Here is a 20000-nt window from a genome sequence, read left to right on the forward strand (position 1 = left end):
TAAAGAAAAGGAGGGACGAGTCGAACTGAATTTTTGTGGTAATCAACATTACGCCTCAAATGCTGTTAACTGAGCTGAACTTGTATTAAAAGTGCAATAATCCTTTAATTACACTCAGGGCCATAGCAAGGTATTCTGGGCCCCCTGACAGTATATTGCTCAGGGCCCCTTTCCTATTTAAAAAATAAATAAAGTTTAGAATTTGTTGTGGGGCCCCCCTGGACCTGTGGACCCCAGGAATCGTTACCACCTTTCACCCCACTAGCTAGGACCCTGATTACACTCTTTAAAGTTTTGGTCCCATATACAGTCATCTTTGTCAAGGGATACATTTGTCCTGTTTTTAGATGTTTTTGCTAAAATATTTTAAAGGGACATATGAAGTGTTTCATATGCTATCATTAAATTATAACGATTAAATGTATTATATCGGCCATCGGCTGTCGAAAAACCCATATCGATGGACAATAGCCCATACTTATAATATAATAATATCAAAACCTTTAAAGAACAAGAGCCTAGGCCTACAGAAAGTAAAGGCGTTAATTCGCCTTAAAATAAATAAATAAATAAATAATGTCGGTGTTTGGGCAACGTTCATGTTGGACCTCTCTCTCTCTCTCTCTCTCTCTCTCTCTCGTTCAAATATTGATTTTTGACATGAATAAGAGCCTTTTTCAGCCGCTGATTCTTCACTTTAGGTGGAGTGTGCCGGAGCAAAGCATCACAAAAGCTCTTGGAGAACATTAGAGCAGGAATCAAACTTTTGTGTATCCGTCACTGCATTTCCCCCGGTCGTGTGGCAGGCACAGGCACTTTTCCTCCAATTTGTGGCTCGGCAGCTGAAGAGCCGGGAAGAGGCCCGTGAAGAATAGACAGACAGGCCCCCAGCACCTCCTGCTCCTCCTCTGACAGCTGATCAAAAGAAAAATAGGTCACGCTTTTCAGACTTCTGTCGCTCATCCTTAATTACAGTCTCTTTAGACAAAAGCAACATCTGCGCAAGCTCCAAACTAAAGCAACCGGCATTCGAGAAATCTGTTACTTCTGAAACAGTTCAAGCCGAATCAGAATATAAAGCCAAAGTCTTGAGGCACTTGAAATAAGTTTCTATGCACGTGGATTGATCGATTAAACACTAAATATCTCTAATGCCCGACGTGAAGCGCATTTACAGTACAATTGGCAATGTGGTTAAAATCATTTCAAATATTTAAAGCTTATCATTTAAACTGCAATAACTTTGTGTTGGAATTTACACGTTTGCTGTAGATGTGGCCATTCGTTGCAGTGCATTAAAAAAAAAGAAAAAAAAAAAGAAAGAAAAGAAATGACAGGGTAAATGTGTGTTTATAAACAAAATAAAGCGTTCCTCAACACAACCATTGCCAAATTTCACTATACAAAAAGAAACGAGGATTTAGGATCACTGACTGAAAACAGAACAAACAGGCTTGTATTTACATTTTGCACTAGTATAATGACAGGCCTACAACACTATGAAAATATGCATAATTCGTTTTGAAAAATTAGTTAAACGTATGCAAGGAAGCAATGATTATTAGATATGTTGCTGGAACATGCATAAAATATAAGCAATTGACTTAAGTGTTTAACTGATTTATTAACTACGATTTTTTGAGCATAGATAGATAGATAGAAAGACAGACAGACAGACAGACAGACAGACAGACAGAGAGACAGACAGATAGATAGATAGATAGATAGATAGATAGATAGATAGATAGATAGATAGATAGATAGAAAGACAGACAGACAGACAGAGAGACAGACAGATAGATAGATAGATAGACAGACAGACAGACAGACAGACAGACAGACAGATAGACAGACAGAAAGACAGACAGACAGACAGACAGACAGACAGACAGATAGACAGACAGACAGACAGACAGATAGATAGATAGATAGATAGATAGACAGACAGACAGACAGAGAGACAGACAGACAGACAGACAGACAGACAGACAGACAGACAGACAGATAGATAGATAGATAGATAGATAGACAGACAGACAGACAGACAGACAGACAGACAGATAGATAGATAGATAGATAGATAGATAGATAGATAGATAGATAGATAGATAGAAAGACAGACAGACAGACAGAGAGACAGACAGATAGATAGACAGACAGACAGACAGACAGACAGACAGACAGACAGACAGATAGATAGATAGATAGATAGATAGATAGATAGATAGATGGATAGATAGATAGATACACAGACAGACAGACAGACAGACAGACAGACAGATAGATAGATAGATAGATAGATAGATAGAAAGACAGACAGACAGACAGACATATAGAAAGACAGACAGACAGACAGACAGACAGACAGACAGATAGATAGATAGATAGATAGATAGATAGAGTGCTGTGGAAAAGTATTTGCCCCATCCTGATTTCTTCTGTTTTTGTGTTTTTCACACTAAATTGTTTCAAAAAATCAAACAAAATGTAACATAAAACAAAGGCAATCTGAGTAAACACAAAATACAGTTTTTAAATGATAATGTTATTTATTGAAGCAAAAAAGTTATCCAATACCAACTGGGCATGTGTGAAAAAGTATTTGCCCTTAGTTACTAAATCCCCAAATCTATGAAACTGCATTCATAATGGTGTTCAGCTGGACTAGACACACACAGACCTGATTACTGTCAGCACTGTTCAATCAAATCAACACATAAATAGAACTTTTTCAGCAGCATGAAGTTGGCTAAAAGGTCTCACCCAGTAGCACACTATGCCAAGGTCAAAAGAAATTCCAGAAATTATCAGGAAAAAGGTGATTGAAATACATCAGTCTGGGAAGGGTTACAAAGCTTTTTCAAAGGCTCTAGGACTCCAAAGAACCACCGTGAAAGCCATTATCTCCAAATGGAGAAAACTTGGCACAGTAGTGAACCTTCCCAGAAGTGGCCGACCTTCCAAAATTCCTCCAAGAGCACAGCGACGACTCATCCAGGAAGTCACAAAAAAGCCCAGGACAACATCCAAGGAACTGCAGGCCTCTCTCGCACTAATAAAGGTCACTGTTCATGACTCCACTATCAGAAAGACACTGGCCAAAAATGTCATCCATGGAAGAGTGGTGAGGCGAAAACCACTGCTAACCCAGAAGAACATTAAGACTCGTCTGAATTTTGCCAAAACACACCTTGATGATCCTCAAACCTTTTGGGAGATTGTTCTGTGGACTGATGAGTCGAAAGTGGAACTGTTTGGAAGACAGGAGTCCCGTTACATCTGGTGTAAATCAAACACAGAATTCCACAAAAAGAACATCATACCTACAGTCAAGCATGGTGGTGGTAGTGTGATGTGTGGGGATGCTTTGCTGCTTCAGGGCGACTTGCAATAATTGAGGGAAACATGAATTCTGCTCTCTACCAGAAAATCCTAAAGGAGAACGTCCGGTCATCAGTCCATGAGTTGAAGCTCAAGCACAACTGGATTATGCAGCAAGACAATGATCCAAAGCATAGGAGTAAGTCCACCTCTGAATGACTCAAAAGCAGCTAAATTTAAGTTTTGGAGTGGCCTAGTCAAAGTCCTGACTTGAACCCGCTTGAGATGCTGTGGCAGGACATTAAACGGGCAGTTCATGCTCGAAAATCCTCCAATGTGACTGAACTAAAGCAGTTCTGTGAAGAAGAGTGGGATAAAATTCCCCCACAGCGTTGTGAAAGACTGATCTCCAGATATCAGAAGCATTTGGTCGCAGTTGTTGCTGCTAAAGTTGACACAACCAGATATTAAGTTTAAAGGGGGCAGTTAGTTTTTCACATGGGTGATATACTGTAGGTGTTGGATAACTTTTTTTGCTTCAATAATATATATATATATATATATATATATATATATATATATATATATATATATATATATGAAAACTGTATTTTGTGTTTACTCAGGTTGCCTTTGTTTTATGTTATATCTTGTTTGAAGATCTAAAACAACTTAGTATGCAAAATACAGAAAAATAGAAGAAATCAGGATAGGGGCAAATACTTTTCCACAGCACTGTAGATGGATAGATAGACAGACAGACAGACAGACAGACAGACAGATGACAGTAAAGGGACATAAAGACTGACTGTCGTAAGATTCCAGATGCAAAGGCTGCGAACAAATCTCAACCGTTCCAAACAGCCTCTTGTGAGCATCAGGGATTGGTTAGAACGCTTATAAGCTGCGCGCAGGCAAGCCCAGAAAGGAATTCGATTGGTCACAGAGAACGTCAATCAAGCCGAAGTGCCCTCCCGTTCCAGCAGGGTCGGGTGCGCGCGGAGCAAGCCCACCCCGAACCCTAGCAGCTGGCCAAACAGAAGACGCAGGAGGAGTAGAGGGCTCGGACATGGGGAGATTTCAGCACTGGCCCGTCTGATAGAGATCGGTGTTTTTTATTTATTTATTTATTGAAAGAAAAACAATAACCGAGAGGCCTTAGAGAAGCACTCAAACGGAGAGGAAAAAACCCATCCCTGGCATAAAGCTTGGAATAAATCAATGGACTGAATGAAGACTGCCTATAACGCCTATCGATGCCTGGCCAAGGATTTGGATGCGTACGCCATGAACCCAGAGATGACAATGGACATTGGCAACCTCCACGGTGGAGTGAGTCATGAGCAGGACTTGATGAGCCACAGCCCCCATCACAATCGCAACGCGGGGGCTCAGTTACGGATACACCAGGATCTGACCGTGGCATCGTCGCGCTCCGCGATGGTGTCCAGTATGGCATCGATTCTGGACGGCGCCGGAGGAGAGTACCGTCCGGAGCTGTCCCTGCCGCTCCATCACGCCATGAGCATGCCATGCGACACGTCCCCGCCCGGGATGAGCGGCACTTACACCACGCTGACCCCGCTGCAGACTCTACCACCCATCTCCACCGTGTCCGACAAATTCCACCATCCGCATCACCACCACCACCACCAGCGTCTCTCTGGGAACGTGAGCGGGAGTTTCACTCTCATGCGGGACGAGAGAGCTCTGCCGGCCATGAACAACCTCTACAGCCACTATCATAAAGACATGAGCGGGATGGGTCAGAGCTTGTCCCCCCTGGCCAGCAGTCCACTCGGCAACGGCTTGGGCTCCATCCACAACGCCCAGCAAACGCTCCACAACTACGGCGCGCACGGCCACGACAAGATGCTGAGCTCCAACTTTGACGCGCACACTGCCATGTTGGCCAGAGGGGACCAGCACCTCTCCCGAGGCCTCGGTGGCCCCGCGGCGGGCATGATGCCCCCCCATTTGAACGGGATGCACCACACCGGGCATCCGGGCCACCCTCAATCCCACGGGCCCGTGTTGGCTTCCAACCGGGACAGACCGCCCTCCTCCTCCTCTGGAACGCAAGGTTCGGGACAGCTGGAAGAGATCAACACCAAAGAAGTGGCTCAGCGCATCACGGCCGAGCTGAAGCGCTACAGCATCCCGCAGGCCATCTTCGCGCAGCGGGTGCTGTGTCGCTCGCAGGGCACCCTGTCCGACCTGCTCCGGAACCCCAAACCCTGGAGTAAACTCAAGTCGGGACGGGAGACGTTTCGCCGAATGTGGAAATGGTTACAGGAGCCCGAGTTTCAGAGGATGTCGGCCCTTCGGCTTGCAGGTAAGACAAGGTATCTGATTTTCAAACAATCCCCAATTGCTGCTGCTGTGTTTGATGATTTATTTTGTTATTTAGTTTTATTTATTTATTTATTTTTGTTTGTTGCAATTACACCGATTGAATTGTCAATAAGGGCGATCAATATTGACAGTCAAAACATCGGATTATTTATCTTTTTACCTAAAAAAAAAAAAAAAAAAAAAATTAGATTTTTAGATTTTCTTTTAATTAAATTATTTTGTTGCACGACTTTCGGTTGTATTAACGGATAAAGGCGTCAAAATGTTATTTACTAAACGTCCATCTCCGGGCATAATGATTTTTGTGTAGCTAAACAATATTATTTCACCACTACTTTAAAGAAAATATTTTTCCAGTACATTTTCTATTTAATTTTCTTTCTCCGCAATGTCTATCTATTGCTTACCAGCACAATTCGTGATGTGATTTCATTAAAAAACACTCCAAATATTCTGTAAGCACAAGTTGGGCTGGCATGCAATGCAAGAGGCGTTTTAGTTCATGTGTGTGTGTGTGTTTGTGTGTGTGTGTGTTAAAGAAAGGCTTTCCAGAGAGAATAGGGATGTGTTGGTAATTACTGGACTGTTATTCCCCTCCTACCCCTCGACATCGGGCTTGTTGCCCCCTCTAGCGCTGGGCGGCGCAGCCCGCGTTTCTTTGTTCATCTGAAGAAAACGCAGGACTTGGTTTTACCAGATCTTGGATTTTCTGTAGTTTCTGTGGGGGTGCTTATAGGTGTCAGATAGGTGTCCTGTTGTTGAATAGCATCCTATCAGTGCGTTACAATAAAAGCTTGGTGCATATTGATTTTTAATTTGTAGGATGATGCACAATCATTCACTGAAATAATGGACAGTTCTGATGTCTCATGCATTGTGCAACGCAGACGTGTAGCATGCAATCTATGCATTAACTTATATATATAGTGTGTGATTTGCATTTTTGTATCACACTTTCAAACTGCATAAAGAAGAGCAAAAGTGAAGTGAAAATTGATTTTACTGTCAACAAAAGAGTAAAGTGAACTGTTGTTACTCATCTATGATCTTCATCTGTTACAAATGCATTTTGGTAATCCAGCGGAGTAAGGCTGATTCAATCGAATGACATTTTTGTATTATATTTCCAATTTACATAAACAACAATGAGCAAAAGTGAAGTGAAAATTAATTTTTACTCAGCAAAAGGGGAAATGCATTCTATGCTCTTGTTATCCTAAAGAGCTATTTCTGTTAAAAATGACTTTTTGTTGGTGTAAACTAATGAAGTCAGATTGATTCATTCGTAGATAATATATTTGACTTGAGTAAAACTAAGTAATGTAAATGCTACAACATTATACATCTAATTTTTTTTAGGTTGAACAAAAAAAATAATTATATAGAAAAAGCTGTGTTTTATTGTGTGGATTGCACCAAACAATATTAAATAGCTTTTCTCAGAATTTTGCAGGCGGATCACATACCAAAACACTGGCATCTTTATCAAAACATTCCATCGTTACTGTCATTGATTATCTGAATATGGCTTAACAACATACGCTCAATACATCCAGCTTATAAAATGCTCTATATGGACAGCCCGGAGCGCTTTAGGGTGAATGTAGTCAAAAGCAAATGCATCTTTATGCAGAAAGAAAAACATATGGATATGATAGAGATACAGCATTTTCAACAGCAGAATTCTTGAAAAGCGTCATTGCTCTTTGGAGATGCTCTTTAATGCTGGATCCCTGCAGGACTCTGGGCTCACAGATGGTTTGGGTTGGGGGGAAGGTATTATGTGAGCTGCAGGGGAATTGAAAAGAAGAACAGAGGCTGCAGCGGCTTGATGAATTATTGATAGAATCTCTGCGTGACCCTCAGCTCAACGCACAAAACATCACCTTGTCTTGGGTTAAACAGGCAGAGATGTGCAGCTCAGCACCTGCCTTTTGTTTCGGAGCATTTGAAAAAGCAAAAAACAGTGAAACAAATAAGGGTGTTCGAGGAATTGCACATTATGACATCATACCATCGTAAATGACATCATAAATGTCTGACCCAGACAGAAGGATTTGCCACTGTGTTTCATGTTGGCTTAAACCTCAGTTAAAATGTCATGAAGAAAGAACACGAATGTAGCATGCATGTAAATGTCGCAAATCACTGTAAATGCAACATTCAGCAAAAAAGGCATGTTTTGGTAGCACTTTATGATCATGTTTTTATTCATAACACTAACAGATGTAGTTAATTACATTATACAATGCTTAAAACCTTTAGATCATTACTTTCTGTACATTGAAAGTGTTACAAATGTCATTAAACTCATATTTTCATATACATTGGGATCTGAAAGTCCACATTGAAAATCTGGGATTTTTATTTTTACCTGGAAATTAAATTAGTAAAGAAAAAAAGCTATAACTAAATTGTAGAAGAAATATTTAGTATAGTAGCCTAAATTTGTGACATTGACCACGATATCTCATTGCACTTACTCTTTTGTCAGATTTCCTTGCTTCCATTGGAACATTCTCAAATCGCCGTGGATAACATGACCATTAGGATTTGTTCATGCCAGTCCAGTGCATGCCATCATTAAAGTCATTAAATTCAACTTTTAGCTCAAACTGTTATTCATATGATGTGATTTGAAATGAAAAAAAACAAAACAAAATGCAAAACAGCAGCATATTCACTAGTGGACTCAGACTTTTGAACCCCACTGATTGTAAATACTGATTTGTTAAGCATTACATAATGCTTGCAAATAACTTATTCATGGAAGTTATTAGAAAGTCTCTTTAACATCAGCGGGTGAAGGTGCCTGATTCCCCCAAAGAAAACGAGGCTGTCTTTGCGCTATTCATTTAGTCAAATCAAACATGACATGTGACTGGACCTCATTGGAGTCACAGTGCACAAGCAATCAGCCGCTGAGACAAACCTCGGGCTGTGCTGTCCAGTGTGGACAAACAACTTTATTAACTACACAATCAAACGGGACAAGCGCTGTTATACAAGATTGAAACAGAGCAGGTGCTGGGAACAACACGGTCCAGGCCCGTAAATAAGAGACGCTGAGATAAATAATGGCTGGATTCGGAGAGATGTCTGTTATGATTTGGGCTTGTGCGATGACTATTTCACTTTCCAATTAGGCGAAGACAGATAAATTGGGCTGCAAGACAGGGAGGTAGTTAGATATGAAATATAAATGACTTAGATAATCAGTGGGGTCCAAAAGTCTGAAACGACTAGAGACAATGCTTTTAAAACATAACATGTAGCATGAACATGAATTTCATAATGTCTTAGTACAGTATTTGTGTTGCCATGGGATGCAATTGAGCTGGCATGAACAAAACCTGATGATCATGCCATCCAGCATGATTTGAGAATGCTGTAATGGAAGCAAGGAAATCTGAGCTTTTGTAGTTAACATGGTCAGTGCAAAAAAATGTGCTCATGTTTGATTATAGTGAGATAAAAATAGTACAGAGTCTTAAATATTTCTTCTTCATTTTATGTCATAATATTTCTTTGTTATAAATATTTCAGGTTTAAATAAAAAAATAAAATAAAAAAATCCCAGAATTTCAATATATTAGACTTTTGGACCCTACTGTATATTAGATTGTTCAAATTAGCAGTCAATCGATATCAGTTTTTCACTGGACGGTACCGATAAATAGGAAGTTGGGTGGCCAGTTGAAGATAAAATGTCGCTATTTGAGATGTATAATAATTAGCATCTTCAATGTCACAAATAGGCTTACATTGATTATAGTGACCTAGAAATAGTGCAGAATATATTCAATATATCAAACTTATGGACTTTTTAAATTAGTCGTTGATTGCCGATACCGATAACTAGGAAGTTGGTTGGCAAATGGCCGATAAGATATCAGTATATGAGATGTACGCTAATAGAATTTAAGTATAGCAATCGAGACACATGCAGTATATGCTGAAAATACTTTGTTTGTGCATGTCCCACTGACAAAGCTAGATTTTGGTTAATTCCTGTTAATCGGTCGAGCGGGTACAGTTAATCTTGAAATATTGGCCAATTTATTGGCATGGCTGAGATGTTGGTCTCTCACTAGTTTGTATATCAACGTAAGGTTGTAGATACTATCAGATATATCAGTGGCCATTTGATTTCTAAAGAGGCAGAATTGTTTATATGAAAAGTGAAAGCAAAGATGCATTAATTGTCAGTAACTGTATGATATCACTTTTACTGATGAAATCAGAGATCTAGTTCTGGTTGATGGTGGCTGTGTGTTGTGTCATCTCAAAAGTGGAGAACCAGGACAAAGAGACCAAAATAACACCGTATCACTGCTGTTTATTTTCATCCTGTCATTCATATGTGTGTGTGTGTGTGTGTGTGTGTGTCACTTTCTCAAACAAATATGTGTTGCTGAATGACGGCGAATCGATCTGGGTAATCTCTTAAAGATTAAAAGGGCATTAATGCTGGCAACAATAACATAAACGTGTGCACCCAGTATGCATTGATTTGGAACCCGATCCGGACTTGTTCCAGTAAAGCTGACGCTGGAGGAACGTTCCGAGCACCCGTCTGACTCGGCGCAAAAACAAATCCTGCCGGTCTATTCCGAGCTGCAATTGTTTAAAAGGCTAATTAAAACCTGTGGAAGCCGCCCGGATGACCCGGATAACCAAATCCTGATGCTTTCAAGTGAATTTTAGGTGTTTAAAAGGCAGTTTAATCACTCTAGCTCTGTGTGGAGAAGATTGGCGTTAAAAGGATGCGGCCGGTGACCTTCACACATGACCGGGGCGTCTCACGGCACCGGACAGAACCGGTCTGTGATAATTATAATGGCTTTGTGGTGCTTTGAGGGACCTTTTAGAGATGAGATTCTCTTCTCAACCCAATAAGTGTGAAACACGGGGCAAGAGAGTGAAATAATCCCAGCAGAAATATGATTGAGCCAATAGATTTTCAGATCCTCTTTGTTACTGTGGTGATACGGCTTTCGATAAAGAAAACGGGCCAATGCAAACAAAGTGACATGAAAAGAGGCCGGATGAGATAACATTACTATCATTAAAAAAATAAACAAAGACTTGAGATGACTTTATAAGTAATAAGATTATGCTTTAGATGAGACCATTAAATAAAACTGGCAAAAATTGCCACCATGATACTAGAGTGTTGTGTGTGGTTTCCAGGGTGTTGCTATGCGGTAAGGTATTCTGAGTGCTTTTTAACACATTGCTGTGCAGTTTCTAGGGTGTTCTGAGTGGTTGCTAGGTGGTTAGTCAAAGGAGCCCACACTCATAAAAAATTATTTTGCATTGTAGTAAATACAGCAGAAAAGACTTTCTACATTGAATAAGTGAGTAAAAGCGTGAACTTGAAAATTTTATGTACGTTTCTACTTAAAGGAATATTCCAGCATTTGTGGCTAGTGCAGCAAGGACGCCGAGGCAGGTGTGTTAAGATTCATGTGCAATTTTAATAACAGAATAAATAGTAAAACAAAGTAGCAAAAATAAGGAAAAACAAAAAGGCAGGCAATAGTTCGATACACAGGTAAACAGTCCAGAAAGTCAAACTAAGTAAATCCGATAGGCAAAGGGGTAATCCAACAAACAGGCAATACATCCAAAAAAAACTCACAAGCAGGCTGGGAAATACGAGGAACAGGCAGGAGTCAAAACACAGGGAAAACAGGATGGGTAAATAACGCTCAGAAATGTTGACAAGGCAAACAAGACTTCGCCCTGAATGCCAGAAAACAGGGAACTTAAATAACCAGAGTTAATGTGAACCAGATGTGAGAGTAATCAGTCAGAGTGGAGGATTATGGGAAATGTAGTTCATGAGAATTAGTACTCTGGGGATGGCAACCTCTGGCGGCGTACAGGAGAGATAGCAGGTGCAGCAGGTGTAACACATAGTGTTGATTAGCACAAAATTTAATTTCGACCTGTCCCTGCTTTTCTTTAAAAAAAGCAAAAAATCTGTGTTCCATTGAGACACTTACAATGGAAATCAGGGGCAGACTGGGAATAGAAACCGGCCCTGGTTTTGCAGGCCTCTTCAGCCAGTTGCGGCATGTTCGGCATAATGCGGCAGCCCGTTTCAGTTTATCGCCGCCCGTTCGGCCCCGTTTCGCGGCTGGCCCACCGGGAAAAGTCCCGGTTCTCCCTATGGCCAGTCCATGCCTGATGGAAGTCGATAGGGTCAATCCATAAATGTTAAAATACTCTGTTTCAAAAGTATAGACACGAGACATAAACTATATGTGTTTTAACATGATCACTTACTAATCTGTGCAAAGTTATAGCCAATTTTACTTTGTTGCCATAATGGTATAAAGTCAACAAACACAAAACAACTGTAAAAATGACCATTTAAACTTTACAGCTCAAATAACACATGAGTTTTACCAGAAGAATTAATGTAAGTGCTTTTATAAAATTATAAGCTTCACATTTCTGCCTTTAAACCCTCCAAAAATTGACCCCCATTGACTTCCATTGTAAGTGCTCACTGTAAACTTTTAAAGAAAAGGAGGGAAATAAATTGAAATATTGAAATACATTTGTGGTAATCAACATTATGCCACAAATGCTGTCGGTTGAGCTTAACTTGTATTGAACGTAGAAAAAGTTTTAATATTTATTCGCTAATTTGAGTAAATGTCACTGGTAAATAAAATAAGAGCATTTTACGTAACTTTTCGAAGCTTGTGTTCCTAGCGTGCACTGGGCTTGAATAATTAATGAGCTTGCATGATTTCACTGTTTGCATGTACTGTCTATTTGCACCGTTTTTATTGTTGATTTTGTTGTTACGTTTGTCAACTTTTTTACAAAGTCTGAAGTTCATTTTGTACTCAAAATTAACCATTAATGATCAAAAACATTGTGTTGATACAGTAGTTACCATCATTGTGTTTTGTGCATCAGGTGTTGAGGTCTGCATGCGCAGCACTAGATCTTGTTTCTATCGCCATAAAAGTAATGTTGTCTAATACACTACATAGCATGCATTCAGCTGCTCCGTATGTCATGTGGTACATGATTAAACATGTTTATTAGGAAAGTTCTATATGGGAAATGTTCTACAAAAAAATGTATAAGTACCATGCACCGTACATCAGATTTGCAAGTAAAAGTTACTGTATTAACTGAAATGTTTAAGTTAAATTTACTCACTAACTTTAGTCAATATTATGTCATGAAGTTAAGTAGATTTTACATAATATTATACCATTCAAATTGACTTTACTTACTAAATCTCACTAGTCATGTTTTTACAGTGCACCCCTAGTCTCTATTAGGTTGTTTGTTTGTTTGTTTGTTTTTAGCTGTTTTATAGATATCCTAACATTTTGGGCATTAAAATGCATAAAATCTAAATTATATGCAGCCTCTCTATAGATATGTGTTAGATGCTTGTGAATATGTTTCAGGATTCCGACGGTCATGGAAAACCTGGAAATGTAAGGGAATTTTCCAATTGTGATTTCTAGGCCTGGAAAAATCATGGAACTGTATATTTTCCTAGTTTTCCTCTGCTCGGAAAATATCTAGTCAGCTAGATAATGCTCTTGTGTAGAGTAAAATTTGCTTGTAAGCCATAGTTATGAGTCAGCTCTTGTCAATGAATGAAACACAAACACCTGAAGAAGTCACGGGATTACATTGGTCAAAAAAGGGCGGGAACCCTGATGTTTAAATGTGTGCTGAAGCGTAAAACAACACAAACTAATCATTATAAATGCAGCCTGACCTCATGAAAATTAAGTGGCCATGGCAACATTTTTGTAAAATGAAATTACGAAATTAATTTTTCTGCAGTTTCCCAGTGTCCAGTGGGGGGCGCCAAAAGCGAGTGAAATTGTGTCGTAATCAGACGAGATTTTAAAGGTGACTGCAGTTGGAGGTTTTAATGACAAAAACGTACATTCCTTACCTAAAACTTTAACCTAAACTTCACCAATTGTGTCCTAAAAGCAAATGGGACATGAAAATCGCTTTTCTGAAGCAGCCACGTCATCACGTTGGAATAAGTGTGTCTGTTATCCAAGCATTAAAATTTAGTGTTTTTCAAATGATGTGTTTGGATATCATAGCATAGCAGTGTGTGAGTAACAGAGCGAAAAATAAGTGTTACTGAAGTTATAATTAGCCGTTGTACTTGTGATTTTTGTGAAAGTGAATAAAACGCACAGTTGTTGTAGCGCCTCTAGTGTTCATTTCACCAGGAAGCTGCAGAGAAACGTAGAACGCGGCACGTAAATGTTCATTTGCAAAAATGTAGTTATAGTAACGTTCATTCTATGAGACTAGGTTGGATAAATATTACAGCCTCACAATGCACAAAACAACATCTATGTCTATTTCAGATATCTAAATGGTAAACGAATATCCATGTTTTCATGTTGCATATCTATAATGTTTGCTAGCATGCATTAGATGCAATAGCAGGTGGAAGAGCGTTTTTGTTTTTCAGTTTTGAGATAAAGCGTCATTGATATGATTATCTGTGTGTCAGACCGCGCAGCTCTGAAATGTCTTGTGATTGCGGGATCGCCGTCAGCACTGGCTTGAGCAAAGGGCAAAGTTTTTGGTCTCTCGCCCTACAAAACAGCCTGTAATGCGGCTGTCAGTAAACAAGCGGGCAAAAACATGTTTTTATCACTCGAGCGGAGCGGGAGAGGGAATCTGTGGGGGAATCTGTCCAATTTTTCTCTTGGCCTGATTTTCATTTGGAGTGCAACAAAAACTCCTTCTTGTGATTCGGTAGAACAATATACAAACTGAGGAATCCATTGTGCTTCTCAAATGATCAATATAATCAGTCTTTGGTGTGCTGCATATTAAAGTTTAAACAGTCACTGAAAGCATGTCTGTGTCAGGTATGTGTTTATACAAGAATCATTTTTGGTAATCAACATTATGCCACAAATGCTGTCGAATGAGCTGAACCCGGAATATTCCTTTAATGGAGTAATTTAGGTCCAGATTAGGTTTAATCTGAGTTTGGGCACTCGTCCGGTACCTGCTGAAAGAACTGGCAACTGTTAACTTCAGCAATGAGGAAAGAGAGAGGTGCATGTTTGCTTTTCAAAATGACAGGAGAAGATAAGACCTTACGTAATAAACATAGGCATTATTTACTGTGGAGTGTTGCAGATATGCTCTTTTAAATCAAGCTTTTGTTAACGTATGATATGATCAAGAGAGGTCACTTCTGGAGGGCCTGGGTAGCTCAGCGAGTATTGACACTGACTACCACACCTGGAGCCGCGAGTTCACATCCAGGGCGTGCTGAGTGACTCAGCCAGGTCTCCTAAGCAACCAAATTGGCCCGGTTGCTAGGGAGGGTAGAGTCACATGGGGTAACCTCCTCGTGGTCGTGATTAGTGGTTCTCACTCTCAATGGGGCGTGTGGTAAGTTGTGCGTGGATCGTGGAGAGTAGCATGAGCCTCCACATGCTGGGAGTCTCCGCAGTGTCATGCACAATGAGTCACGTGATAAGATACGCAGATTGACAATCTCAGAAGCGGAGGCAACTGAGACTTGTCCTCCACCACCCGGATTGAGGTGAGTAACCGTGCCACCACGAGGACCTACTAAATAGTGGGAATTGGGCATTCGAAATTGGGGAGAAAAGGGGATTAAAAAAAAGAAAAAAAAGAGAGGTCACAAACAAACAAGACCCAACCGGTTCCAAAACCCCCATTTAGACCTAAAGAAGTATCTGTCTACATAATCAGTCTTACTAGTTGTGCATTTGTAAGCATTCAGTGTCTGCTTGTGAAGTTGATTGGATTGTTTACTGATGTTCTGATGTTGTTTACAAGTGTTACCTCATCAGCATTGTTTCATCACATCGTTTGTGATCGTTCTGATTGGCTGTATCAGTGTGCTGATATCTCTGTCTGGCAACAAACCTTTGAACTGCTGATGTCATCACATCAAACTCAGCTGAACTTTCACCTCTGAAGAGGCATTCAAATACTCATATTCATTTGGTTATAGAACAGTCATTCTTGTTACCAGTTCTAGCTTAAATATTTCTCAGTTACTCATTTGAGTCAAAAGTCCCATCACGCAAATGCTCGTTTTCTCAAGCAGCAGTTTTGAATTTCGGTTTCAAACACCTAGTTCAAAACGAGGTCATAAATTATAATTTTTGTGAATTCTGTCCTCCTAACTACAACTCCAGTAGCATTATATTTTTGGGTGAAAAAGTAAATGCTATAAAACCATTTTGGCATACATTAAAACAAAAGATCTATACTATATCTATATATCTATATACTATATCTAAATCTAAACTATGTAATGAAGGTAGATTTTATACAAAAGGTTGAACTGTGTTCTCAAAACTGCAAAATGTATCAAGATAATGTCCAAAAGTCACATTTAACCCGGAATCAATACAATGAAAATATATATTATATTTTGCATTAAAAAAAAGAAAGCCTATATTTAGGACCATAAAGATTTTTTTCTATTGTGACAATATTTTTTAGAACATTTTACGGCACAATTCTCATTATTGGAATATGTCTGGACATTTTACTTTTACTATTCCCATTGTTTACAATCAGGTTTCTCAAATCAGTAACACAGTTTTTTTTTCCCCTTCTTTCTTTCTTACAGTTAAAAAGAGGCAGTTGAACTATTTTCTTTTTTCTTTCAATTAAAATCAGAGAAAATGGAAGGCAGTACCACAGGATTATGATGTATAAGTAATTAAATGTAATTAAATGTACTATATATATATATATATATATATATATATATATATATATATATATATATATAGTATATATACACACACACACACACACACACACACACACATATATATATATATAAATTAAATATATCATACAGTGTATATATATATATATATATAATTAAATGTACTAAATATATATATATATATATATATATATATATATATATATATATATATATATATATACAGTATATATATATATATATACTGTATATATATTATATAATTAAATTAAATATACTATATATATATATAAATTAAATATATCATACAGTATATAAGATATATATATATATATATATATATATATATATATATATATACAGTATATATATTATATAATGAAATTAAATATACTGTATATATATATATATATATTAAATATATCATACAGTATATAATATATATATATATATACACACTATATAATTAAATTAAATATACTATATATATATATATATATATATATATATATATATATATATATACATATAAATTTAATATATCATACAGTATATAAGATATATATATATATAAATTATATATATATTATATAATTAAATTAAATATACTATATATATTTAAATTAAATATATCATACAGCATATAAGATATATATATATATAAATTATATATATATATATATAATTCAATTAAATAATACTAAATTTCATTTAGCTGGAATCTCACAAAGTAAAAAATCTCAATTACCCAAAAATAGGCTTCATTTCATGTTAGTTTCTTTGATTTTTTTAGTAAAATAGCACCAGGTGACACAATGTGTATTTTTAATAAATATCAGGTTGGGAAAATTTGACACATTTTTACCATATTCAAAGTTTTCATATGTACTTTATATATTATTTTTGTTATTTTATCTTATTTTTAATGAGTTATAAAATAAAAACAGATTCATTCCAATATCTGTTGGCCAAAACAATGGTTTGGTATTTTAGTATGTTACCTTTTACATTCTATTCCGATTCATTAATTGTTTTACTTTTTAAATTTTGATGAAAGCCATTATGACAACCTCCCCCGATATAGTGTGAAAACATGCCCCTACGATAGAGGTCTATATAGAGTCAGTACAACTGGGCAATAATGCTGAAAACATTAGACTTTAAGGTATATGTCTATACAGAAGGTGACTTTCAAAAATAAAGTTACCTTGAAAAATATTCAGTGCAGTACAATGTGTGACAACTAGCCCCGGTCTTCCCTATTTTAGTTCTGCTGCCAAAGCAAATGAGCTGAGCCAGGACTAGTGACCAAAGCAAGATGATACACTGCAGAGAACATACTGTAGGTCTCTCTCTCTCTCCACATTAAGGATATCCGCACATACACAGAATGACACAGCTAAGTGCACGACTATAGCATAATGCATTTAGCAAGTCCTTTCACTCTCTCATACAAACACTAACACACACAGAGTGTGTCCACAAGATCATGTGCTTAGAAAATGGTTGATATCGTGCTCAGATCATCAGGCCTAACAATGGACGTCTAGAAGCTTCACCGTGGTGCGGCGTTACCATTAAACCCCAGCAAGAGATTGAAACACAAGACGAATTAAAAACACAGTGATTTTCTCTCATCTGTTATGGGAAGGTTTCACCGAACAAGTGAAAACATCATTACTGATCGTGTTTTGTGGCGAAATATTGATCTGATGTTGCCGCCCCTCCTCCTCCCCTCGCTCGCCTTCTCTCGGTCTCTGTATCTCTCGCTCTTTCCACCTTAATTAAATCTCATGACTTTTGTTCAGCTATAAGAGCCATATAACAAGAAAATAAATAAATTGCTGATTTGATAGTGTTACAACTCAAGCAATATTTTTTTAAATAAAAGCTGAGCAAAGATTTGATTTTATCCAACTGTTTTCAGTCATTTGCAAGGAGCAAACTTATGATTGTTTTCAGTATCAAGTGGGGTCTGTGTGTGCGGTGTGTGTGTGTGTGTGTGTGTGTGTGTGTGTGTGTCTGTGTGTATGTGTGTGGTGTGTATGTGTGTGTGTGTGTGTCTGTGGTATGTGTGTGGTGTGTATGTGTGTGTGTGTGGTGTGTGTGTGTCTGTGTGTGTGTGACTGTGTGTGTTTGTGTGTGGTGTGTGTGTGTGTCTGTGTGTGTGTGTCTGTGTGTGTGTGTCTGTATGTGTGTGTGTGTGTGTCTGTGTGTGTGTCTGTGTGTATGTGTGTGTGTGTGTGTCTGTGTGTGTGTGTGTGTGTGTGTATGTGTGTCTGTGTGTGTGTGTCTGTCTGTGGTGTGTGTGTGTGGTGTGTATGTGTTTGTGTGTGGTGTGTGGTGTGTGTATGTGTGTCTGTGTGTGTGACTGTGTGTGTTTGTGTGTGTGTGTGTGTCTGTGTGTGTGACTGTGTGTGTTTGTGTGTGTGTGTGTGTCTGTGTGTGTGACTGTGTGTGTTTGTGTGTGTGTGTGTGTCTGTGACTGTGTGTGTTTGTGTGTGTGTGTGTGTCTGTGTGTGTGTCTGTGGTATGTGTGTGGTGTGCGTTTGTGTGTGGTGTGTGTGGTGTGTAAGTTTGTCTGTGTGTGTGTCTGTGTGTGTTTGTGTGTGGTGTGTGTGTCTGTCTGTGTATGTGTCTGTGTGGTATGTGTGTGGTGTGTGTGACTGTGTGTGGTGTGTGTGATGTGTGTGTGTCTGTCTGTGGTGTGTGTGTCTGTGTGTGTGACTGTGAGTGTGTGTGTGTGTGTGTGTGTGTGTGTGTCTGTGTGTGTTTGACTGTGATGTGTGTGTGTGTGTGTGTCTGTGGTATGTGTTTGTGTGTGGTGTGTATATGTGTGTGTGTCTGTGTGTGTGTTTGACTGTGTGTGTTTGTGTGTGGTCTATGTGTTTGTGTGGTATGTGTGTGGTATGTGTGTGGTGTGTGTGTGTGAGTGTGTTTGTGTGTGTGTGTGTGTGGTGTGTGTGTTTGTGTGTGTGTGTGTGCTATATATATATATATATATATATATATATATATATATATATATATATATATATATATATATATATCACACACACACACACACATATATATATATATACACACAAACACACACACCACACACATTATATTGGCCATAATGTCCTCTTGATATTGGCATCAGCTCTCATTGAAAGACCCACATCAGTCAACCACTAATTAGAAGAGACTGTTCTAGAATCTTCAGTTTTTACTATATCACTCAGTTTTGTTTTGCATCTTCGGAAGCAAATAAGACGCACACAAATGCACACACTGCGTTCAACTTCACCTGCATGTATAATTCAGTTTTGTTTTGTATGTAATATGAGGACTTAATAAAGTCAACATCTGTTTACATTCTTAATTCATGTTCCTGATCTTATTGTGCACGATTCAACTGTGCACGTGATTACAAAGGACAAAATTAGTCTTTGTAATCTTGCAAAATGCAATCAATTAAAAGAGTGTTGTTTAGTTATTTTTTTATTTATTTTTTTGGCTGATATTACAGTAGGAGAAAACGTGAAACCAGCCTATTATTTTCTAATGGAATATCCCTTTTAACTCA

General features: G+C 38.3%; 1 protein-coding gene across 2 annotated transcripts in view; it reads left to right on the plus strand.

Moving 5' to 3' along the window:
* Window positions 1-4423: 4423 nt before the first annotated feature.
* LOC127430849 (one cut domain family member 2-like) overlaps window positions 4424-20000 on the plus strand; it is a 48140-nt gene continuing 32563 nt past the window's right edge. Inside the window, exon 1 of one of the 2 annotated variants that reach the window (XM_051680966.1) lies at window positions 4424-5656. In XM_051680966.1, the coding sequence (XP_051536926.1) occupies window positions 4552-5656 (1105 nt within the window). In that variant the 5' untranslated portion in view covers window positions 4424-4551. Of the gene's footprint in view, window positions 5667-20000 lie in introns of both variants that reach the window. The other variant, XM_051680967.1, reaches the window with a different exon arrangement.

This window comes from Myxocyprinus asiaticus, chromosome 40 (assembly GCF_019703515.2).
Source record: "Myxocyprinus asiaticus isolate MX2 ecotype Aquarium Trade chromosome 40, UBuf_Myxa_2, whole genome shotgun sequence".
Taxonomy (NCBI): domain Eukaryota; kingdom Metazoa; phylum Chordata; class Actinopteri; order Cypriniformes; family Catostomidae; genus Myxocyprinus; species Myxocyprinus asiaticus.